Genomic DNA, 26,127 nt, shown 5'->3' on the forward strand with positions numbered 1-26,127 from the left:
AAACATCAAGTGAAGGCATGTTTAGCTTTCCACCTTTAACTTCAGGACCTTCAATGTTTATCTCTGGCCCCCTAGCTTTCATTTTGGGAAGAGAGAAATCAACAGAGGGCATATGGAACTTGCCTCCTTTTGCACCATGTCCTTCGATTTCAATGTGTCCTCCTGCCTTTCCTTTAGGCAGTGAAATATCAATGTCTGGCATCTCGATCTTCCCTCCCTTCATGTCTGGGCCTTTAAGCTTGACATCACCCTTTGGGAGACTAACTGTTGGCATTGAGACATCAAATGTTGGCATTTTAAATGTGCCACCCTTCGCCTCAGGACCCTCCACATCGATGTCTCCCTCAACTCTTCCCTTGGGGAGTGAAACGTCACCTTTAAAGTCAGGTCCCTTTATGTCAACATCTCCCTTTACCTTTCCTTTGGGGAGTGAGATATCAACCTTTGGCATTTCCAGATTGCCCTCTGGCAGGTTCATCTTTGGAAGTGAAATGTCACATTTGGGCATTTTGAATGTTCCTCCTTTTCCCTCAGGACCCTCAATATTGAGATCAACATCAGCCTTTCCTTTTGGGAGTGAAAGGTCAATGTCTGGCATGTCGATGTTTCCTCCCTTCTGTTCAGGACCTTCTATGTTGACCTCTGGCCCCTTAGCTTTCATGTTGGGAAGAGAGATATCAAAAGAGGGCATATGGAACTTGCCTCCTTTCCCAGCATGTCCTGACATTTCTCCTAATGCTTTCACTTGGGAAGTGAAATATCAATGTCTGGCATCGCAATCTTCTCTCCTTTGATATCTGGGCCTTTAAGTTTGACATCACCGTCTGGGGAAATTCATTTTTGGGAAAGACATATCAAATGTTGGCATTTTAAATGTACCCCCTTTACCTCAGGACCTTCAACTTTAAGGTCACCCTCAAGGTTTCCTTTAGGGAGCGAAATGTCAACAGTTGGCAAGTTAAACGTTGATCCTTTAACATCAGGACCTTCAAGGCTGATATCTACCTCTGGAGACTTCATTTAGGGAGGGACATGTCACCTTTGATTTCAGGTCCTTGCATATCTATATCTCCCGCTATTTTTCCTTTTGGGAGTGAAATATCAACCGTGGGAATTTCCACATTGCCCTCTGGCAGCTTCATTTTCGGAAGTGAAACATCAAATTTAGGTGTTTGAGTTTTCCTCCTTTGACCTCAGGACCCTCAATACTGAGGTCAGCCTTGCCTTTGGGGAGAGACAAGTCAATGTCTGGCATGTTGATTTTTCCTCCCTTAAGCTTAGGGCCTTTGACTTTTCCTTTAGGTAGTCCAATATCATAGGATGGTATTTCAAAATTCCCATCTTTTCCAGAGTGAACATCAATGTCAATATCTCCCTTTGCTTTTCTTTTGGCAAACAAGAAGTTGATTTTTGGCATTTGAAATTTCCTACCCTTGACTTTCGGCCCTTGTATATTCACATCTCCTTCAGGGATTTTTATTGCAGGAAGAGCGATGTCTGCAGATGGCAAGCTGAATTCAGCACCTCTTCCTTCACCCTCAGCGGTGAATTTGCCTTGTGATGTTCCTGGTGGGGTTGAAATCTCAATAGTTGGCATCTTCATTTCCCCAGCCTTGATGTCTGATCCCTTGATTTTGATGTCACCTTTCTTTGATTTAATTGTAGGGAGAGAAACCTCAACTTTCCCCTTTGGAAGAGAGATATCAACGGAGTGTCCCTCAAGTCCAATATTTACCTCAGGCATCTTAATCTTGGGTAGTGACACATCTAAAGAAGGCGTGTTGAACTTTGCTCCTCCTTTAATATCAGGTCCTTGAATATTAACCTCTCCTTCCTTGTTTTTCAACTTTGGGAGTGTTTTGTCAAAAGTTGGCAGCTTGAACTTGGCTCCACTACCAACACTGCTCTCTAACTCCATGTTGCCCCCCAAGTTTGCCGTGGGGAGGGAATAGTCAACATTTGGAAGTTTGGGGCATTCTAGGCTCAAGTCTCCTTCAGGTACCTCCACTTTTGGGAGAGAAATGTCTACAGAGGGCATATTGAATTTACCACCTTTGAATTCACTGATCCCAATGTTCAAATGCTCCTCTACGGTTCCCTTGGGAACAGAGATATCAACAGTGGGCGCTTTGATCTTCCAACCTTTTATTCAGGCCTTCGATGTCCACCTCACCTGTCTTCATTTTAGGGATGGAGATGTCAAACGTTGGTAACTGAAATGCTCCTCCTTCTCCAACATCAGTTGCTCCAGTTTTGCCTTCAGGAAGTATCAGGTCTACCATGGGTAACTTAAAGCCTTCTCCTTTAAAATGTACTTCTCCTTCTGGTGACTTCATCTTTGGAAGAGATATGTCAAACTCAGGCATTTTGAACTTCCCATCTCCACCAACAAAGTAGTGCATATCTACATCGTCCCCCTCTGCTTCCACCTTTGGGAGAGCTATGTCAACAGAAGGTAGACCACATTTCCCTCCACCTTCTGGACTTTCAATGTTCACATTTGATGGACCCATTTTTGGTAATGAGATGTCAACCTTTGGCCTGGAGATTTTGGGCCCTGTGAAAGTGCCCTCAACCTCATCAGGAATTCTGCATCCAGTGTCAAATTCCAAACCTACTTCAGGCACAGAGATGTCCATGGCAGGCATTTTGATTGCTGTCTTCCCAGCTCCTTCGTACTTTGGGAGCGAAATCTCCATGTCAGACTTTCCCTTCACGTGTGGTAAAGAAATATCAAGAGAAGGCATTTCAACAGATGCAGCGTTTCCCGAGAGATCAACTTCCATCTTTGATTTTGAAATGTTTGCCTCAGGGAGATTGATCTTACCACCTCCTTTGAGTTCTACTTTTGGAGGTGTAATGTCAGTTTGAGGCACATTCATACCTTTGGCTTTCACCTTAATCTCACCATCTATCTCATCCGAATGGCGTGAGAGTCTAACTTTTGGCAGTTTCAACTTTGGCATTCTTAGCTTTGCATCTCCTTTGCCTGAGTCTACATTCATGTTACCACTTGTAGCCTCTGCATCAGAGCCTCCTTTGATGTTGATCTTAGGAGCTTTGATTTTAGCCTCTCCCTTCACAGCGGGCAAAGACGCCTCAGCTTTTCCGGAAGGTAGTGCAAACTCCACATCAGGCGCATTAAGCTTAACTCCTCCCATCTCCATGTCTATGTTTGTATCTCCAGACAAACTAAACTCCACTGAGGGTGGCTGGATGTTCACCCCAGGGGGCTTCAGCTCCACAGATCCAGTCTCCAATGCTGAGCCTGACTTTGTGTGTTTGCTCTTAGGTAACTTGTGTCCTTTTACTTTGGTTTTCACCTTAGCTCCAGGTATCTCAGGTGGAGAGATGTTCACCTCTCCCTCGAGATGTTCTGTTTCCACTTTACCTCCTGTGATGTCTCCAGTGAGAACCTTTGTTTTCATGTGGGGAAACCTAGGAGAAAGGATGGAGAGAAGAAGAAAAAACACTGTGACATATTTACAAAAATATTTTGTAAAGAATACTGTACTGTATAAAATAAGAATAGTTTTCCGATCATAATTTGATGATGTTTTTGAAAAATAGATGTATAGAATTGTGGTACTTTTGTAACTATTCTTTAGCCTCATAATGTTTCTAAACACCTACACAAGTTGGATCAGAGGGTAATTTTGACAATTTCAATATGAAAAGGACACAAACAAGGCCAACCTGATCCTCCTCTTGGCCTTCCCCACAGCTGCTGCTCCCTCGGCTCCTTCTGCTTCAGCCTTAGTGCTCTTCCTCGGTTTGAACTTTGGGAGAGAAAACTCCACGTCTACGTCACTCATCTCCAGCGTGGTAGGCTGTCCCTCGATCACCAGCTCCTCACTGCGCTTCTCCTTCAGCCTCTTCAGACCAAAACGCCCACCTCTCATCTTCTTGGCCTTGAACTGCTTGCTGCCCTTCATACTCTGATAAATCATAAAAGGCAAGAGGTTTCAGCCTCAGGCTTTCAAATTGAGTATGGTACTAACGATAGTTACGGCTGTAACTACGGTTCTATGAGTCCCGGATGACCGCCAGAGGCGGTGCTTTAGCACTGGATATGTCCATTGCACGCATGCGCAGTTCGAGTACCAATAACAACAAAGTCACCTGTGACCCACGTGACTACGGCTACATAGGCCGGCGTCATTAGTGGATCGGTTCCCAGAATCTTCTCGCGAGCACACAAGAATTCTGAGTGACCGGAAACTCTGGCGGTCATCCGGGACTCATAGAACCGTAGTTACAGCCGTAACTATCGTTCTATTTCGTCCCTAATGACCGCCAGAAGCGGTGCTTTAGCATTGGATGACTATACCAACCATGTCATGAAGAATCCGAACAGTACCTAGTTGGAAGCAGCGGAGCTCGGCAACAGGACCACGCCCAAAGGATGGGGAGTGGCGACATTGACCCGGTAGAACCTGGAGAATGTGCCAGACGATGACCACGACGCCGCAGCGCAGATGGTCTCCAGGGACACCCCTCTCAGGGCAGCCCAAGATGTTGAGATGCTCCTTGTAGAGTGACATCTCACCCCTGATGGCGGGGGGCGGCCACTGGCCCCATAGGCATGTGTGATTGTATCCACAACCCAGTGGGACAGCCACTGTTTTGAGAGAGCACAGACCCTTCTCGTGCCGCCATGGCAGATGAAGAGCTGCTCTGACTGTCGTATATGGGCCGTAGCACCAATATACGCCTCTAGGGCACGCACAGGGCACAGCAACTCAGTTGTGCCGTTCTCCTGTGGGACATTAAAGCGCGCCAGCTGGATAGGCCGATTGGAGTGGGCTAGTGGAAGCACTTTGGGCAGGAACGCCACGTTTGGCCAGAGGGCAACACCCGAGCCATCGGAGTTCCACCTCAGGCATGTATCACTCACAGAGAGGGCATGTAGCTCTCCAACTCGTTTCCCTGAGGTCATGGCCAGCAGAAATGCTGCCTTCAGGGACAGCCACTTAAGCTCCACCTGGGCTAGGGGCTCGAAGGGAGGAGATGACAGGGCATTCAGCACTAGGGGCAAGTCCCAAGCTGGAGCCCTCGGGGTGCTAGGCGGACGCAGCCGTAAAGCCCCTCTCAGGAAGAGGGACAATAACCTGTGGCGCCGTCCACTCCCACATGACGGGCAGATATAGCAGCCGTATAGACCTTCAAGGTGGAGTGAGAACGCCCACTGTCTAGAAGGGACTGCTGTCTGGGCAACAGCGTACCTGCTGTCCCAAGGAACACGCACATTCTTGCCCCCCAGTAGGGGTAGAAAGTGCGTGAGTGCAAGCTGCACAGCCCGAAGCTCTAGCACGTTGGCATGGCGTGCACCCTCCTGGGCAGACTACTGACCCTGAACGGCCCTGCCCTGCCGTACTGCACCCCACCCTGAGAGACCTGCACCTATGGTGACGGTCTCCTGGCGGGATGGGATGGCACCCATGGGCACGCCCATTAGGAGATAGGCCCCTCCAGTGTGACCGAGAGTGGAGGCAACGCTGCGACACCCTGACTTCCCTGCGCCTGTGCCACTTGGCGTCCAAGTGAAGGCTGTTCAGCCACGTCTGCATGGGGCGCCACGCCAGCGGGCCAAAGGGCACAATGGCCGAGGCAGCCTGCCCAAGGGCCGAAGGAACTGAATATAAGGCACCATGTTGCCCGGCCCACGTGGAAGTAGGCATCCCTCAATTCCACGGCTGTGCATGTGCTGTGGTCAGCATATAGAGTGGCAGCACCTTCAAGAATCTGTTGATTCCTCTGAGGTCCAAGATCAGGCGAAATCTGCCGACTTTCTTGCTCACGAGAAAGTACGCCGAGTAGAACCCCCTAGGCTAAGCAGAGGGTCTACTGGCTCGATTGCGTCCTTGGACAGAAGGACGGACAACTCTTGGGCCAGAGCTAGGGCCTCTGCCGGATCGCTGACGACTTTCATTTTGGCCGGGCCGAAGGCTAGGGGCCGGAACTGCGGTTCGTACCCCTGGGTTAAGGTGGAAACCACCCAAGGGTCGGAAGTACAGACAGCCCAGTAACTGAGCTGTAACTGGGAAAGCAGCCTACGACGGTCGTAGGCCAGACCTGGCGACGAGTTTGCACCAATAAGGACATAACTCGTCCCCCTTCCCTAGACATTAGGGCAAAGGCTTACAGTGATGCATCACTGAGGCCCAGCAAAGAAGGCTCAGCCGGCGCCTGCTGCAGAGAGGTAGAGAAAGCCAGTATCAGATGCGTGCCGCTGTGTCGTAGGCCCTACAGAGCAGCTCGTTTGTGACCCTGCACTGAGGCCGAGGGCACCTGGCATCAGGAGCCCGAATCGGGGAGGCGATGGCAGGCTCAATGGATGGCAAGCGACCCAGCCCCACCCTCGCCGGATCCTGCCTGGCAGCAGAGTGGGAGAGGGCCCTGGTGTCTCTCCAGCCTGCATGGAGGTCCCTCAGGTACTTCTCTGAAGGAGGAACAGTGGGAGTGAAAAGGGGCAGGGTTATGCCAGAAAAAGGCGCTAGCCTGAGCCGAGTCGGCCTGCGGAACCTGAAGCTGCAAGCGTAACAAGGCTGCACGAATAATGGCCGCCATGAAGGCGTCCTCCGTGCTCTGCAGAGAGCTCTGAGCAGAGGAGTGGGAAGCCTCCTCGGGGGTGAGCTGGGCCCCGCCCCCCCCTTCATAGAAGAGGTTTGTCCTCAAGTAGAGGTGTGGCAACCGAACGAGGGCCAGGCGGCAAGCTAGTAGCCCCCGCACCGGCCCCTGGCTGAAGGGCCAACAGGAGCGACTTCGTCTGCTCCATGACGGCAGCTAACCGACCCACCTTAGAGGACAGCCTGTTTCTAGCCCTCTACCTGGGGGGTGAACCCATAGCCATCCCTCCATCAAGTCGCCGGGAACGGTCAGACTGAGCTGGAGGAAGTTGTGACGAGGACAGGTGCCACCTCTGCGACTCTAGCCACTCTGAGCGCCCGAAGCATGAATCTACAGCTCATGCAGGCGCTTTGCGTGAGACCCTCCCTCAAATGCTCGAGGCCAAGGCAGAGGGGGGCAGCGGTCATGGCCGTCCTCGGGCTCAAGAGAAGCCATACAGGCGCGACATGAATGAGCCAGTCTATAGGTAGCCGGATGCAGCGTAGCCGGGAGTGGGCAGCGTAGCCGGGAGTGGGCGCGAGAACACAGCCTTCACCAGCTACCTGCTGAACGGAAAGAGTAGAGCCAGGCTGCTGCTAGAATCAAGCAACACGTCTACCAGGAGCGGGGGCGAGAACACGGCCTTCACTGGTTGAGTTCATAACGAATGCCAGGTGCAGCGTACCCGGGAGCGGGTGCGAGAACACAGCCTTCACCGGCTACCTGCTGAACGGAAAGAGTAGAGCAATGCTCCTACTCGCCGAACACAGAGAGGGATGTGACTACACCCACGTTACCGGCAGAGGGAGCGGGAGCGAGAGCACTGCCTTCACCTAGCTGGATTAAATAAAGAAGCTTAACGGGGCAGCCACGCCAGATGTTAGCCAAGCGGCTGCTGCTAACAATCAGAGCAATACGTTACAGGGAGCGGGAGCGAGAGCACTGCCTTCACCGGCTGAGTTTAAATAAAGAAGCTTTAACAAAACATGCAAGATGTTAGCCAAGCGGCTGCTGCTAACAATCAAAACAATAAGTTTACAATCAAGCGAGATCAAGTCAACACAAATGTTTAAGACCAGACAACTAGCTTCTAAAGAAGAGAACAGCACAGAGCCGTAGTTACAGCAGTAACCATGGCCAGTGCTTACCCGGCATAGAACCGTAGTTACAGTAGTAACTATGGCCAGTATTTACACGGCTTAGACCCATAGTTACAGTAGTAACTATGGCCAGTACTTACACGGCTTAGAACCGTAGTTACAGTAGTAACTCTGGCCAATACTTACACAGCATAGAACCATAGTTACAGTAGTAACTATGGCCAGTACTTACGCGGCTCAGAGCCGTAGTTACAGTAGTAACTGTGGCCAGTACTTACGCAGCTTGGAACCGTAGTTACAGTAGTAACTATGGCCAGTACTTACACGGCTTAGAACCGTAGTTACAGTAGTAACTGTGGCCGGCGTCTAAAAGTGTTAGCCAACGGCTGCACCCTAGATAATATAATATTGGGAGGATGAAATCCTCTTTAATGGCCACACATGCAGATCACACAGCACACACAGTGAAGATTGTTCTCTGCATATCATCCTAGTACAGTGGTAGTAGACTAGAGTCTAGTACTAGGAGCAGTAAATACCACGATATAGCGCTACTGCAATCAAAACCATACATTACCGGGAGCGGGAGCGAGAGCACTGAGTTAAATAATGAAGCTTAACAGTACATGCAAGGTGTTAGCCAAGCGGCTGCTGCTAACAATCAAGCAACCAAGTCAAAACACAATGTTAAGACCAGATAATTAGCTTCTATCTGCCCGCATAAACCGTAGGCCATGGTCACAGTAGTAACCATAGCCAGTGATTACATAGGACCGTAGTTACAGTAGTAACTATGGCCAGTACTTACCTTACTCTCTGCATCTAAACAAAAAACGGGCAAATTATGGCACACTTGGCTTTCCATACTCAATTGAATGAGAGACGCAGCTAAAGCTGGGACTCAAATGCTAATGATAGCTCGGGCACAACCGCCACAAGCAGAACTCTCAAAATAGCATAATAAGGGCAACTTTATGGGAGAGGAAGCGGGAACACTGTCGTCACCAGAAAGTCTAAGCCAAACAATAAATAAGACAGCAATCAGGACAACTTAGCTGGGAGAGGGTGCGGGAACACAGCCATCACCAGCAACAAGTTGACACAAACCTGTCCGTCGAGGCTCTGCACAGCCGGCCACAGCTCCTGGAGGACGCGTTAACAACCCGTAGCTCCGACTGTCAGTCGCGAAGCTGCACGCAGCCAGCTGCTTGCAGAGAAATCCCTCAGATCAAACGTTCAAACCTGAACGCTGTAGGCTACAAGAATGTAGCCGCGGTACTCTCGCAAAGCGAGAAGATGAAAAGGAACCGATCCACTAATGACGCCGGCCTATGTAGCCGTAGTCACGTGGGTCACAGGTGACTTTGTTGTTATTGGTACTCGAACTGCGCATGCGTGCGATGGACATATCCAGTGCTAAAGCACACGCCTCTGACGGTCATTAGGGACGAAATAGAACTGTTAAGGCACTAGCTTTAGGTTGATCGATTGACAACTGAAATTGTTTGGAAAATAGGTTTGTTTATCTAATTTGGGACTAGAAGATTGGACGAAATGTTTATACTATATAAAAATGATACTCTATCTAAAATGACTCAATTGAGTTTAGAATTATAAATCACACATACAGACTAATAATTAGGGCTGTCAACATTAACTCTCGTATTACATCTGGAAACCTTGATGTGTTCATTCTTTTCGTGCAAATTAATCATATTATCAAGTTAACCCCCAAACTTCCTCCCGCACGGATGTTTACCACGGATATGTATGTATATATCATAATATAATTAAATACCATTTTGGCCACCTTGGCTTTGGGACCTTTGACCTCCACACTGGGAACACAAGGCCGTACGCAGATCTCTAATCCAGGGATGATCCTCTTCAGCTGGAAGCTGACCTTATATGGCTCGGCGCACTGGAGGATCTTCAGAGCGTCTTCATACTTCACGTTGTCAAAGTAGACCTTGGCACTCAGCAGCTGGTCCCCTTAACACAGAGAACATTTGAATTATTATGTCCAGTGTTCAAAATGTCCGTAGGGGAGTGGCAATGGTAGTAGCTAACCATTTGACCGTTTCATTTTAACTACAGAATGTTCACTGTAGGTGCTCATAAAGATGACAGGTACCTTCCTGGAGACTGAGATGTTTAGCAGCTGGTGAGTCTCTGAGGACATCTTTCACAAAGATCCCTCGCTGTCCTCCACCAGTCACACTGTAGCCGCTGGCTCCAGCCTCCGCCTCCGTCTCCACCACGATCTCCATGGATGGAGAGGCTTCTTCCACACACTAACACACACACACACACACACACACATACACACACACACACGCACACGCACACGCACACGCACACGCACACGCACACACACACACACACACACACACACACACACACACACACACACACACACACACACACACACACACACACACACACACACACACACATATTTGAATACTTTATTTGGTTCCACAAATTATATTACATAAGACAGGGAATCAAATATATCGGGGCTAAGCAGCACAGAACACTTAGGGGAACACATAGCACCTCCTTCTCCACACGGCTAAGCAGCAGCCTTAAGGGAACACATAGCATCTCCTTCTCCACACGGCTAAGCAGCAGCCTTAAGGGAACACATATCATCTCCTTTCCACACGGCTAAGCTGCCAATAGCAGCTGAAACAGAGCAATATTTGGTCATTTGTTTGGCTTTTCTCTTTGACATTCCAGCAATTCTCAGACTAATCATGGTGCATTTATATACATGGCAAAGACTTCTGAATATGAGTATGCTATATCTACACTTGTACCCAAAGCTGGTTATCACATCGAGCAGTGGTTGGTATTTAATATACTTGTCCTGGAAAGCCTGGTCCATGCACAGGTCAAAGGCACAGCCTACTTCTAATATTAGCACCTCCCTGTGGTGTCAACAAACACAACATCAGGTGTATTTGGGATGTTAGCAAAGACATCATTGGTAAAACCAAACCATTCTGGTAACACTCTAGCGTGCTTGTACATTTCTGCACTACATGGTAAGATGTTTTGTACCGCATTTGTACAGGCGCTTGTATGCATTACATCCATTTGTTATGTGTGCAATGGATTCTGGGCGTTGTTGTGAATCCTGATGGTTTAAACAGAATGGAGTGTGAATGTTTCTCTAACTCCCCTCCTCGACTCCCCTCCTCGACTCCCCTCCTCGATACTTAGTCCCGCCCACAGGAGATTCGAGCGGAGGAGCCGAGGAGGGGAACCGAGGAGAGAGGAGGGGAAGCAGCAGGCGGTTAGAGAAATGAGAACTCCTCTCCTCTGAGCGGTCATTTTAAAGAGACGTCCATTAATGATGAAAGGAGGCACAGCAGCCCTCTGTCTGATGGACACATGTGTTCATGACCACTTCTATATTTACTTTGATTCAATCACAGTGGATACACACACACACACACACACACACACACACACACACACACACACACACACACACACACACACACACACACACACACACACACACACACACACACACACACACACACACACACACACACACACACACACACACACACACACACACACACACACACACACACACACACACACACACACACACACACACACACACACACACACACACACACACACACACACACATATGTATATATTTATATAAATATATACAATTTCAGAATCAAACGGAGCACTCTCATAATAACGTAACACTATCAGAGACTGGATATATCCCCCCCCCCCCCCTCTCTGGTCGCTACAATGAGGAAAATAAATTACGGGCCAAATGTTTTATTTACAATTATTAAAAGTAAGCAGATGACACCAAACCAACTGAGACCTGTCTGTCCGCTGCATATACGCACACTGTACCACACACACGCACATACAGTTCCTAAAACAGGCTACAGCCGTTGTGTATTTTATTATGTGAAGCACTAAATGGTTTTAGAAAAATATCGACTCTTTGTAGATATCTACTAAACTAAAGCAAATAAAAAGAGTAGGCCTGTTATACTGAGTGATATATGTTATACACACTGCTCTGCTTTCTGCACGGACCTCACAGCTGTTCTCACTGTAAACATCACGTCGCGATGAAAGCAGTTAATTAAATAATATCCAGGGGATGCATGCAGAGCTGTCATTGGCTGAGATAAGTCCACCCGTGCGTCACATCTCTGTTGCTGGAAATGCATCCACGAAGGAGCCGTGGAGGACCGTGGAGGACCCATCAGTGTATCCTCGGTTAGAGCTCCTCCAGAGAGCCTCCACGACGCTCGATCCTCGGTCCTCGAAGTGCATTTAGAGAAATGAGGGCTGAAGTCGAATAGTCCATTTGGCTTAGGAACCTTCCTAACGGAGTGAAATGACCCGGAAGTCCCTCAGTGGCAGCCATGATAAGTGCCGTTCGAATTCTCTAGAATGATAGGAAGGCCCAATCCCAAACCACTCCCTCGACCCTACCCCTCCGTGACGGAGTGAACTCCGTCTGTAGCCACACTCGCAGCTCAACGAGGCTCCCTCCTGTCAGATGGAGGGAGTAAATACAGCAGCAAGCTTTGGGACGGCCTCCCCTCTCTCCGGCAGAAACAGGAAATGCCGTAACTGTATGTAACAACGGTTTCAAATCAGCATCTCTTAGACAAAAAGTTTAAATTAATAACTCAAATAAAACTCCAAACATCTTTCATTGTGTTTCAAAGCTCTTTTAGTTTTAAACCTGATGTTTATAAGCTTCTTAGTTTTTGCAACGGTCTGTAAATATACACAACTTTATAATAAAATGCACACATTTACCTTTTTCTAGACTAAACACAGGTTTGATCCTAAGTTAAACATATGAGGTTATCAAGAGGTTGTTAACATCGCAGTTTATCAGTGGATGTTTGCTGGAACTACTTGTAAACAGCGTGTTTCCTGACGGACACACACAGCGTGACTCCGGTCAGATAGAGACCGGTCTCAAGTCAGCACCGATGCAGACTCGCTGTTTGAGGGCTTGATAGCCCACTCCCCCTCCACACTCGTTGCTTTGGAACAGCCCTCAATATGGCGGACCCTCCTCGTGAACGCGCAAACGGAGGGGTAGGGTGTAGGGGGCGGTTTGGGAATGGGCCGAAAGGAGGTTTCAAACTTCTTTTATAATCTCCTTTAGCTTAGGAACCACTGGACCTCCCTAACCGAAAGGAGAGGAGAAAATGCTGCCCCACAATGCCTTGCAGCCGCAGCATTTGCCTTCACACAACAGTCGGCCGTTCACAGAAACAAACGATTATGACGGAGAAGTTATATCATGAAAGTTGGTAAGGTAGACTAAATGCTTTAGGAATCCAAAGTACAACATATAAGTACCCTGTATCAAGGTTGATTGAAAAACAAGTGACATTTGACCTTTTTAGAGAGGTTTAGCAAAAAAAACACCACCTCTGAGGTGATTTGGGTGGAAATGGCCGTTTATACCATTTCTCTGGAACCCATTGGTCGATTTTGGTGATTGACATCTCTTTTTGACCGTTAGAGCCAATAGAATCGAAGGGGAATTTCCACATACACACCAACATTAACAAAAAAAGGTGGGAGCTTTGTGCATGCAGGTTTGCATGAGAGCGAATCTCTCGCTCTGACATCTGGAAACGGAAAAGCAGGTTTATTGCTTATGGATTATCAGAAATCATTTCAAAGCGACACAGACACATTGGAATAACCTATGGATTAACTTCAGCGGCGTTTTTTATCGTTTTAATGCCATTGAAGACCACTTTTGACCAGACAACAACAAAGGTGAGCCATTTTGCCGTTTCTAGCTACCTAGCGCCACATGTTTTGATGTCTGTTCTTGTTAATATCTTCGCGAGTACTTATCATGGAGTGATGATGTATGGACCGATCGATTCTGTGTCATCTCACGATCAGATCGAAGGGTTGGATGGGCAGCTACGATAAGTAATAAGGGTGTTATGAGTGAGTTTCTGTGCAGTAATGCGTTAGCATTTTTCCGCTCGTGGCTAATTCATAGGCTCAGCGCTAGCTTTGTGTTTTTTTTTGGAAAAAAATATCAGTTAGATGAGTTTCTTCCCGTTACATGGATATAAAACATTCATAGTTTATTGAATATTAAGATGCCCTCAGACTCTGTTTCCTGCAGATGACGCATTTTTCTCCCCGGTATCGGGGGGGGCAGTGTAGAACAGGTTAAAGGGGACCTATCATGCAAAATGCACTTTTGTACGTCTTTTATACATGAATGTGTCCCCGGTGTGTCAGGGAACTCACCAAGTGTCAGAAAACACAACCCTCTCTCTTTTCCTCCATACCCAAATCTCTAAAAACGGGGCTGCAACGGATCTGATACAGACTGATACAGATTTGAAATTGTTCTGACGTCAGAAACAAGGAGCTCCGCCTATATGGGCAACTCTCCACCTATCAGGGGAATGAGAGGTTGCGTGGCATGGTAACAGCATGGTAACAGCATGGTAACATGACGCTCGTGCCTTGCCCCCCTCCTTTGCAGGGGGGCGTGGTCAGCTGCAGCTCATTTGCCACAGAATCAGCCCTTGTGAAGACGGGGCTGGAATACAGCAAATAGAGCGAAATGAGGCATGACTAAAATGCATGATCTGTTTGGTATTTTGAAAAAAGAACTTCACACACATGTTTTATAAAGGTATGGCCCTACAATATATTATTCAAATATAGCATGATTGGTACACTTTAACTGAAACAAAGGAAATAGTGGACTTTATTAACCATTGGAGTAACCTTATGTGCATGTGTTCCCTCTCCTTTAATAACATTAGCGATGGCAGATAAAAAAACTATGATCTCCAGTTTCCCTCACTGATACAAACAACATGTTTTAGCTCTCAGAGTTTAACAAGCTGCTGCTTACTGTCTGCTGGTCTGTCGGCTCTGAGTCCATCTCTGGTCGGGCCGGTTGGCAGGTGGACTCTCTCAGGTGACTTCTCTTTTGACTCAACACCTGCTTCAGCTCTGCATGTAGCTTCTCCTTCTGCACCTGCAGTACAGAGGGAGTATGTCTTGAGGCCAGAAGATCAACACAGAATCAACCACGCTTTTGTTAAAAGTATTATCTTGGGGTATATTGCTTTTACTTAATTCTATAATAATGCTCTCATTTCTTTACTATGTGCACTTCTGTTCAATCTAGATGGTGATGGTGTGATGTAAACAGGAACTGTGTACAGTTTAATGTATTGTTACAGATGTTTTACTTTTCCCTTTAACCCTCACCTTCTGTTTAACATGGCTGTTAGCTACACAGACATTTCAGTTGGAAACCAGCTTTATTCGGTATAACTCGTTAATCTTCCATCCGTGAATGTGGGTCTGGGTGTTTACACTGACACCTGCAGCTGGTTTCAGATCTGTCACATTCACATGTGTTTTGTTGTTGACTTTGCAAATGGCAATCTCCTGCTGTGGCATGAAAAGGCTGCATGCGACAGGCTTGCTAAGCTGGTTGTTTATGTGCCGGACAGTGACCTCAGCAGATCGGCCTGGACTATTGTGATCTGGTTTGTATGGGCCTGGTGTCTGCTGGGGTCGCCATGTCAGCCACAAAGCTGCATTCCCCCTGTCCCAAAAACAATGTAGCCTTTCTGTATGGAGCACTGCGCTTCCTGAGGTCAGTGTCTCAAGTCCATAGAAAGAAATCAGGAGCATCCCGATCCATGGAAAACTGAACTCTTCTGTGATTAAAAAAAAAACTGTGAAAAGATTACTGTTCTCCAAATGCATGCATTTTCACAAACTATTTAATACACCTTTGCATAAAGAGCTCTCGTCAGGAAAGTAGCTGCACCATTATGAATCTGTTTATACAGTCACATTTGAGCTAAAAAAGTATGTCTTTGTGAAACCATTTACTTCAACGAGTCATGACTTTTCTTCATTTACATGTTCTTGGTTTACCATGCAGGCATTACAAAAACAAGGTGTGAGTTATAGATAAAAAGAATGGACTGGGGGTGAAGTATTTCATTAAAGAAAATCTGTTTTTTCTTGTAACTTGACCACATTGTTATTTCAGATTTGCCCACACATTGTATTGCACATTCACCAACTAATTGCGCGTTTCCACTGCAGCGCAGAGCTCGCTTTAAGCGTGCAGAGCCGTGCGGGGCCCGTTTTTGGTTGCGTTTCCACTTGGCCTAGTACCGGCTAGCGGGTCATAATTCACAGTTTTTCTGGCCCCATAAAATCGTGGTTCTAGGGCCAGGAACAACCAGGCTGGGTATGCTAAACTAGAGAGAGAATCGCTGGCAAGGGGGCTACAACTACAACAAGATCAACATATTTGACCGTGATTTAATTGTAATACACGTTTCAAAATGATGCCGAAGTAACAACATACTGATACCGGTTAGTAAAAACCATGAATTAATGCTTTGACAAGTCTGCAGACAGACGGCAGGCGAAAAACCTTTTAAAATGCGTGTTTTCTAAATGGAGATTGGCTAACCTAACGTTGTATATGCTCCGACCGTCCACACTCACAACAACGGCCTACAGACATAAATAAACCAGCGACTGTATTCGCCATGACACAGGCAGTCTGTGGTTTGTACTTGTTTCATTTTTGTCTAGTTTCTGAACAGATATGAGGAGCTGTGAGCTCTGAGTGCTAACAGCTAACGGCTGTGTTGTTTTTCTGGGGGGCTCATTGAAGATGACGTCACGGGGCGTTGCCTGGACCTGAACACATTCGGGCTTAGCCCACAGTGGCGGGAAGATTTTTTTTTTAAATATTGAAGTTAAAAGCATCAATCTGGTGCACTTTGAGAGCAACATTAAGAGAACTATGGATACATCTCTCAACACCCATATGAAATAGAACTGGAAACAGATTTACTATTTCTTTATGGATATTTTACAAATCACTCCCCTTTTAACTCTATTCTTGTTTTACTGCCATATAGTATTTCATAACTGTTTTTCCTTTATTCTCTTATTTTTGTTATAACTATAATGATCATATGAAGGTGTGCCGCGGAAATAATCTTTTGAATAATTTGTGACCAAACCCACTGAGATAACTTAGACTAAAGTTAACTATCTAAATCTTCAGAGAGTCCTTTAGCTCACCTGAGTCCCTCAGTCTGACAGGAGAGGACTCTCAGTCTGAGAGGGGAGGACTCTCCTCCAGCTTGTCGTGGAACAAACAGCTCCTTATGTCCGTTGGTGCAGCTAGCTAACCAGATGCTAACAACACGGTCCCTGCTGGCACCTCTCTCTCTCTCTCTCTCCTCTCCTCCTCCCTCTCCTCTCACCTCTCTCTCTCTCTCTCTCTCTCTCTCTCTCTCTCTCTCTCTCTCTCTCTCTCTCTCTCTCTCTCTCTCTCTCTCTCTCTCTCTCTCTCTCTCTCTCTCTCTCTCTCTCTCTCTACTAATGCGCTATTGCCACACACACACAGAGCCGAGCTTGAATGACACAAGCACACGTTTATTTCCATGCAACTCTCTGATTGGTCTGATGTCTTGCCTCTGTTGCATTCACTGAACACGGGAAATTACAGTCCTGCCGTCCTCTCTTGTGTCATGATGAGGTTCACGTAAAGCACGGTTAATGTATTATATTATTGAGGAAGAATTGTCCGGGGCTACAGAAAAAACATTCGGGGCTAAAGCCCCGAATGCCCAGGCCAGGCGACGCCACTGGTCACGGCTCCGCCTACACTGCGTTAGATACTACCCCAGTTCCTAAACTGAAATGCGCCATAAAGTGAGCCAGTCCTAACGAGGCCTAGCCATACCGAGCAGTAAGAACAGTGAGAACAGTAAGACAAATTCTTCTAGTTTAAGGGGCCCCATAATTCAAATGTTCAGTTTCATATTAGTACTTAGTGCAGGGGTCTCCAACACGTCGATCGCGAGCTACCGGTAGCTCGCGGGCAGCTTTTCAGTAGCTCTCCGCTCGTTTATCGATTATAGCGTAGTAAGGTTGCTTCTTGATTTTTCGGCCGCGGCCGGACAATAAAGTGTTTTTATTTTAGAATTGTTTCTGTCACACAAATATAAAATTGGTCGGTGACGCAGAGATCAAGGAGCAGACGTGACAGCGGCACCACACACGGAGCAGTCTGCTTTCTCCAGCAGCACCAGTCAGAACCAACAGCAGAATGACCCGCTCTGAATCAGGCCGCGTCGCTGCGGCTCAGACACACAGGGAGGGATTTGTGTTTTTGAAAAACACTCGTTATCGTAATGTCAGGTTTTTGCTGGATTTAATCAAGTCTTGGATTGCAGAGTATGAAAGTCCTCTTGCTATTTTCAGTTGATAAATACGCGTGTAAAGTTTGTGAAGACAGGAGGAAAGCTTCCGCAATCACCGTCTCCTCTCGGTTCCTCCAAACCCCGCCCCCTGAGTGACAGGCTGATAGAAACTTTATTATTCACTGATTGAGATGATGAAGCTAACTTCATCTCATACATTCATGGGATTCATGTAACAGTAAGACAGAGAATGTGAGTGTGCACCCACATGCACTATTTTTGTTTTTATAATGCTGTTGTAAATACTCCTGTTGTCTGCTGTGTTCTGACTCAAGTCCTGTGTGTGATGCCTCATTCAAGACATTCAGTGTCCTTTCTTTAACAGAAGACCGTGGCTAGAAGCTGCAGCTAGACTGCAGAAGTATTAGTTTTTTGTTTTTGAGGATGGAAAAATGTCACACACAGATATAGGGAGGCTAGACCTATACAATTGATTAATTATGGTTTATAATTTAATGTCAAGACGAAGAAGAAGAAAAGATGGCTGCACTGTTCAGTGTCAATCCTGTGGAGATGGAGGTTATACATCTCCAAAATCATGTTCAGCTTAAGTCTCAGCAAAACTCACAACATTTCTGGAGCCTTGTAGACCCAGAAAACTATAAGAACATTCACCAAGCAGCGCTGAACATGTCTGCTTTATTAGGCTCTACATCCCTTTGTGAAGCAGCTTTTTCCGGCATGAAATCTAACTACAGAACAAGACCGACTGATGAACATGTAAATGACTCCATTAGAGTGAACCTAAGTGGGTCCAGCAGACACCTCTATGGTGGACTCCATGCAGCGCCAGTCATCTCACTAACTGTAAAAAAGAGTGAATGCACTTATTGTACACGTGCCATAAGATACTTGCAAGGTGGTGATTAAGGCGATGTATTTACTATGTGGGCCATAATAAGAAGTGAAAACATTGTATTTGTCTCTTGGACATGTATGTGAATCTTCAGTGAAGTACTTACTATGTTGTCCATATTAATACGTGAGAAATTGTCGTTTTCTTGGACCTTGATGTGAAGTTAAGATTTTAGATAAGCTTTAGGTATTGATTTCACACAAAAGTAGCTTAATTCAACTGATGAGTGCTATGTGAATACATGTAAGCGATGCGATGCAAGTAGCTCTTGGCCACTTTCATTTTTTCAAAGTAGCTCTCAGGTGGAGAAAGGTTGGAGACCCCTGACTTAGTGTCTCTACTGTGACATGTCTGCATGCTTTAATGTTCAAAAAGCTCTTTATTGTTCTCTGCCTGTGCTGCAGCACCTCTTTTCACCCTCTGTCTGAAACCAGAGCCCAGTCTGCTCTGATTGGTTAGCTGGTCGGCTCTGTTGTGATTGGTCAACCGCTTAGAGATCTCCCGCCCCTTAGCCTTCACAAACAATGTGTTGGAGCGCTAACCAATAGGAGTGTGAGTTTTCCATATGTAACAATATTGCGGAAGTAAACAAAGGACGACAAATGGAAGTGTTGCAGTCAGGGGGGAGTGGGAGAGAAACTCCCCCTGGAGGGAACACAGGGATGTTAGCCTTTGCAGACCATATGCACACACACCTTTATAACACACTACAGAAGAGGGAATAGGGCCCCAACCCCCAAAAAGCAGAATAGGGCCCCTACTTTAGCATCATGGTATTTGGTGTTTGCATCACCAACGTATTTCTGTACATCTAAAGGGGCATTACATTACAGGTCATTTGTTAGACGCTTTTATCCAAAGCAACTTGCATACACTCAATCCTGTAGGTGTTGGCAGTCCCCACAGGAGCAATTTTGGGTGAGGGGTCTTGCCCTGGGACACGACTACATGCTGACTGCACTGGGGATGCCCTGATCCAAAGATCAACGCACTAACCCACTGAGCCACAGCCTCCTGTGACACACACACATTCCTGCAGACGGACGTGGTGTGTGTGTGTGTGTGTGTGTCTCACCACTCTCTCTGGGCTCTCCTGTTCCTCTGTGCTGTGGTGAGGGTTGCGTTGTTGGGAGGAGGGGGATCTGTTGGAGGGGGGCGACCGCCTCTTGTCTCTTACCTGCCCACACAGGAAGAAGATCGTTTGAAATGTTGATGCATCAGCAGTTTTCAGAGTGCTTTTACCCTTTAACTCAACTAACTACATTATCTCCAGTGCCTCCTAGCAGCGTTGGCACAGCAGCCTCTGGGAGACTGCTGTGGGAACATGTAAATCACTCAGGGACCGCAGATATTCATTTATTTCAACAACCACTGACATTCTCAGCTCCAGTGAAGCTACTCAAATAAAGAAAATTGGTTATACTGAGACGCTCCAGGCTGCCAGGTTTGTGTGTGTGTGTGTGTGTGTGTGTGTGTGTCTCAGGCAGCTTTAAAAAGGTAATACAAACTTTGTTGTACTCCGAACTGCTCTGTAAACTGACCATGCCTTTTCACTCCTAATCCACTTGAGGATGTATGAAGCTTCACTCAGAGAACATGCAGATGATTGATGGTCAGATATTTTATAACTGAATGTTTCTTTTGGAAAAGCAGGGAAAACGATAGTTACGTATGTAACTACGGTACTATGAATACTGGATGACCGCCAGAGGCGGTGCTTTAGTACTGGATATCTTCCGTCTCGCGCATGCGTAGGTCGAATATTTATATCAACAAAGTCACGTGTGACCTCGTATGACCCCGGAAGGCATAAGTTCCGGTGTTGTCAACGAGTTCAGTCCTATGGAATCTTCTCGCAGAAACACGAGATTCCGAGTGATCAAGAAACTCTGGCGGTCATCCAGTATTCATAGAACCGTAGTTACATACGTAACTATCGGGTGAGGGGCGGCAACATTCACCCTGTAGTATCTGGCGAATGTGCTCTGGGATGCCCATGTGGCCGCAGCACATATGTCCTTGCACCTTAGGGAGGAACGCTGTGTTCGGCCATAAGGTGACACCTGAGCCATCTGAGTTCCACCTCAGACACGAGCTGTTCACGGACAAGGCCTGAAGCTCGCTTACACACTTTGCTGAGGTGATGGCAAGAAGGAAAGCAGTCTTAGCTGAGAGCCACTCCAGTTCTGCCTGTAACAAAGGTTCAACAGGAGGCGAGCATAGGGCATCCAGCACCAAGGGCAGATCCCATGTAGGGGCCCTTGGGATATTCGGGGGGGCGAAGCCTCAGAGCTCCCCCTTAAAAAGAGGGATACAACCTATGGCTCCACACTGTGTTGTTGTCAACCCTTGCTTGTTGAGCTGATATAGCAGCCACATACACCCTGACGGTAGCGGGACACCGGCCGTCGTCCAGGAGGGACTGCAGGAACTCAAGGGGCGTAGGCACCGAGCAATATACTGGGTCCTCATTTCGCCCTTGGCACCAGTAAAAAAAAAAAAGTTTCCACCTGTTTTCTTACTGCCTACGAGTAGATGGTGCCCTGGCATCTGAGAATAGTCTTCTTGACAGACTCTATGCAGTCGCTCAGCAGTGGGTCGGGCCCTCCAGTGGCCAGACCCACAGCGATGAGCTAGAATCTTAATTTTTAATAAGCTAGCTTGGCTTCTACTCAAAAAGTAGTAACCTGCGCAGTGAGAAGATGAAAAAGGACTGAACTCGTTGACAACACCGGAACTTATGCCTTCCGGGGTCATACGAGGTCACACGTGACTTTGTTGATATACATATTCGACCTATGCATGCGCGAGACGGAAGATATCCAGTGCTAAAGCACCGCCTCTGGCGGTCAGTAAGGATGAAATAGAACTGGTAATTTCTCTCCTGAATCTGTTTATTGAATCTATTCTGACTATAGATCAGTGGTGGCAGGTAATGAAGAACATGTACTTCTTCTGCCAAAACTGATATAGATTTTCTGGATATGTTACTGTGTATTATTATCATGTGGTTTTAATGTGTGTCTTTAATTCCCCTAATTGCTACATCTGCTGTCTCTCTGCTGGATTTATTTGTTATTGTGGGCTGAATCAAACTGAGCTATTTTTTGTTTGTTTTTAACCTCGTACCTCCTGGGGCAAACATGGCATGTCCCAGTCTTCCATATCTGCTATCTACTTGTTTCATAAACTCTTGCATGGTCAATCTTGTAAAAACATCCTGTCTCAGCCCTTCACCTGGTCTCAGGCTTCACCACTGACACTTACCGACTACACATTTCCAAACAGGTGTAAACTAATTATACAATACTAATTATTTATTTTATTCTATGTTTTTTTCAAAACCTACTCAAAACCAAATTCTATTTGACCCCTTTATGACACACGGTGGTCGTATTATTTACTGTTGGAAGCTCAAAAAAACACACTCACTGTAACAACAAAATGAAGACACAGCCCAGATTAAGCACCCTGTAAACAGTCAAAAAGAACTGTCTTACTAAAGTATAACAGTTATGTTTACCCTCCTGTTGTCTTCGGGTCAAATCTGACCGATTTACTACTTTCATCAATCATAACTTTTTTGTTTTACATTCGATTGTATTAAGGCTTCATGATATCCTTCACAGCAGACATTTGAACATATTAAATTGCTGATCACCACTTTCATTGAATCTTGGATGATTTAGTCAACTTTGTAACACCCATGGTGTACCGCCATAAAGAAAAGTACACACACACACACACGCACACGCACACACTCTAGATGTATTCCCCCCCTTATGTGCCCATCCCCCCACATGGATCACACCTGGCACACGCAATACATGTTCTTTGTATATTTACTGCAGTTTTTCATGTAGTCTGATACAATATTTACAGTTTGAAATGGTGTTAAATGAAATGTGGTGATGATGGAGGGTTACACATATAACATTTGACCACACGAAAGTCCATTTTCGTGTGGAAAACAAACAGCAACATCTGTTCCATTTATTTTGGTCATTAAACTGCAAAAGTGCAAAAATAATCGCTCCACTGAGTTAAAGTGCCATACTGTATCAGAGCTGCAGTACTGTGTTATTACTGTGCGCACGGCAGATGGTGTCTTAAAACAAGGATTGACAACACAGAAACAAAACATGCACCATGTCCTCCTCAGTGAATACTGATGTAAACTGAAATGTGTCAAATTGATCAGGGGCTCCAATCTCTCAAAACTCACTTTAGTATTACAGCTCTGACTTAAGAAATTCTACAGTATGTTTGTGTATTAATTTTGCATAAAGGGAAGGAGCTGAGTTTTGACTCACAGCTGGATCTCTTGATTGGCTGCAAACATGGCTGTCCTCCAGGTCTCTGTCAGAGTCTGAAACAGAGAAAGACCACAGGTTATTCTGGTTCACTCAATAACTTACAATGTTTCAAGGTCAATTAAAAAGAGACATTACACTGTGTGCACAATTATTAGGCAAGTGAGTATTTTGACTATATCATAATTGTTGTGAATATATTCCAACTCCAAGCTGTATGAACTTGAATGTGTATTGGATGTAAGCACATCAGGTGTCATGTGTATTTGTGTAACGAGGGAGGGTGTGGCCTAGGGAGATCAACACCCTATATCCAGGTGTCTATAATTATTAGGCAGCTTCTTTTCCTCAGGCAAAATGGGCCAAAAAAGAGATTTAACTGACTTTTGAAAAGTCAAAAAATGTTTAAAGCCTCTCAGAGCGATGCAGCACCCTTGACATTGCTAAGATATTTGTTCGTGATCAAAGGACCATCAAAAAAGTGTTGCCAAAGAGAATAATCAAGCGTGAATCTACCAGGAAGCCATTATCCTCCAGTGCTGTCATATTCAAGAACTGCAACCTACCAGGAGGGCCAGCAGTACCAGGTGTTCAGAGACATGGCCAAGGAGAGGAAGGCTAAACCCACCACTGAACAACACACGAGTTGAAACGTCAAGACTGGGTCAATACATATCTGAAGACAGATTTTTCAAAGGTTTTATGGACTGATGAGACGAGGGAGACTGTTGACGGACCAGATGGATGGGCCCATGGCTGGATCAGTACCGGGCCCAGAGCTCCAGTTCCACTCAGTGACAGCAAGGTGGAGGTGGGTTCTGGTATGGGCTGGTATTATTAAAGATGAAAGAATAATGACATGGCCTCCTTCCTCACCTGACCTTACCCCTTCCTCACCTGACCTAACCCCTTCCTCACCTGAACTAACCCCTTCCTCACCTGAACTAACCCCTTCCTCACCTGACCTAACCCCTTCCTCACCTGAACTAACCCCTTCCTCACCTGACCTAACCCCTTCCTCACCTGACCTAAACCCTTCCTCACCTGACCTAACCCCTTCCTCACCTGACCTAACCCCTTCCTCACCTGACCTTAACCCTTCCTCACCTGACCTAACCCCTTCCTCACCTGACCTAACCCCTTCCTCACCTGACCTTACCCCTTCCTCACCTGACCTAACCCCTTCCTCACCTGACCTAAACCCTATTGAGAAATGGTTGGCCCTTCTTAAAGGGAGATGTACGGTAAAGGAAGACACTGGCTTCCCGTGTATCAAATAATTTATTTCAAAATACTGCTGCTGGTTTATAAAGCATTGAATAGTTTAGGCCAAAAATACATTTCTGACCTCCTGCTAAATGATGAACCATCCAGAACTCTCAGGTCTTCAGGGACTGGTCAGCTTCCTGTCCCCAGAGTCAGAACTAAACATGGAGAAGTTCAGTTATTATGCTCCAAACATCTGGAACAAACTACCAGAAACCTGCAGGTCCTGGTAAATCCAGACTAAAGACTTTTCCTTTTGCCGCTGCTGTTAATTGAACTATTAATATCTTAAACTGCACTGTAACTTGTATTCATGTATTTTTTCTTTTAATGTTTCTTTTATTATCTTTGATTTTTAATGACTGTTTTTAAATGCCATTTTCTTAATGTCTTTCATTTTTTGTAAAGCACTTTGAATTGCCATGTGTTGAAAGGGGCTATATACATAAACTTTCCTTGCCTTGCTTAATAATAATAATAATAATAATAATAATAATAATGATAATAATAATTAATAATACCCTACCATATTCAAAAGTTAAAATGATATGAGCAATCATTTCCTCACTCACTGTCTCACTTACTGTCCAGCAGTAGTGATAGTTGAATTATTCATGGTACTATTTCAATACATGTGGTCCTTTAATACGTCTATATGCAGCATACCCCCTGACATGCCATCATAACAGGACCGTATCATATATCAGTAAATTAGTTCCAGCAACATTCTTAAGAAGGTGTAGCTGCACGGCAGGCTCAGTTATAATGTGGACTTTAAGAGCCTGCTAACAGTGACATGGCCGTAACTCTGAAGCTTCTGGGACAACGTTCTTTAGATTCTTTCCATAGTCCTGGTCATTCCTCTACATCGGCAACCCAAGCCAAAATGTTTCCAAAATGCCCAAGGCTATGCTAGGGTTAGAAGTACACCTGCAAAACTAACATTTCCCAATAATTAGTTGCAATGTCTACTAATGCTTGTAAGGGTTAAAGTCCGGTCGAATGTCCCTCCCAGGAAACAGAAAATGTATTTGGGTCTTGAGAGCGGAAACGGCAGAACATTCCAGTGAAACGGAAGAAAGCAACAACAGTGCACCAACCAATGCACCGTGTCCCGAACATAGATACAAATGAAATGCTGCCAAGTGTGTCGCTGTCCTGAAATACACATGGTCTTACATTGGTCAATCACATGATGAGATGTTTGTTCTGGCATTGAAATGTAGCGCAAAAGGACATATTTACGAAAACAAGAATATTACACTGGTTTCGGGCTAGGTTCTCGCTGCGACCAAATAAATTGCATTGGATCAGGGTGGGACTGCCCAGCAGATTCCATGGCTAGTTTCGTACCACTTTGATGCCCACTCAGACATTTGAAGTAGCACGGAGACCGCAGGACAGTCTTGAACGGGGTCATGAGAGGCGTCTGACTACCAGAGGCTGCTGGAGACCGCATGACAGTCTTGACCGGGGTCTTGAGAGGGGTCTGACTACCAGAGGCTGCTGGAGACCGCATGACAGTCTTGACCGGGGTCTGACTACAGGAGTCTGCTGTGTTTATGCCGGAGGTCCTTGAGATTGCCAGGCCCTTAAATCGTATACATTCTTCCTCTTCCTCAAGCACAGGGTTTTAGCCCCTTTTTCAGCCTGGAGCACAG

General features: G+C 46.1%; 1 protein-coding gene across 1 annotated transcript in view; it reads right to left on the bottom strand.

Annotated features, from left to right (window-relative positions):
* Positions 1-26,127, bottom strand: part of LOC117457517 (neuroblast differentiation-associated protein AHNAK-like) — a 64,727-nt gene that overhangs the window by 26,622 nt on the left and 11,978 nt on the right. The window contains 13 exon segments of the mRNA XM_071205305.1: positions 2-744; positions 747-828; positions 830-889; positions 892-1,019; positions 1,022-1,171; positions 1,174-2,150; positions 2,152-3,438; positions 3,697-3,938; positions 9,508-9,701; positions 9,844-10,003; positions 14,629-14,754; positions 19,963-20,064; positions 23,201-23,256. Coding sequence (XP_071061406.1) covers positions 2-744; positions 747-828; positions 830-889; positions 892-1,019; positions 1,022-1,171; positions 1,174-2,150; positions 2,152-3,438; positions 3,697-3,938; positions 9,508-9,701; positions 9,844-10,003; positions 14,629-14,658 — 4,053 coding nt within the window. The 5' untranslated portion in view covers positions 14,659-14,754; positions 19,963-20,064; positions 23,201-23,256.

Source organism: Pseudochaenichthys georgianus, chromosome 13, assembly GCF_902827115.2.
Source record: "Pseudochaenichthys georgianus chromosome 13, fPseGeo1.2, whole genome shotgun sequence".
Lineage (NCBI taxonomy): Eukaryota > Metazoa > Chordata > Actinopteri > Perciformes > Channichthyidae > Pseudochaenichthys > Pseudochaenichthys georgianus.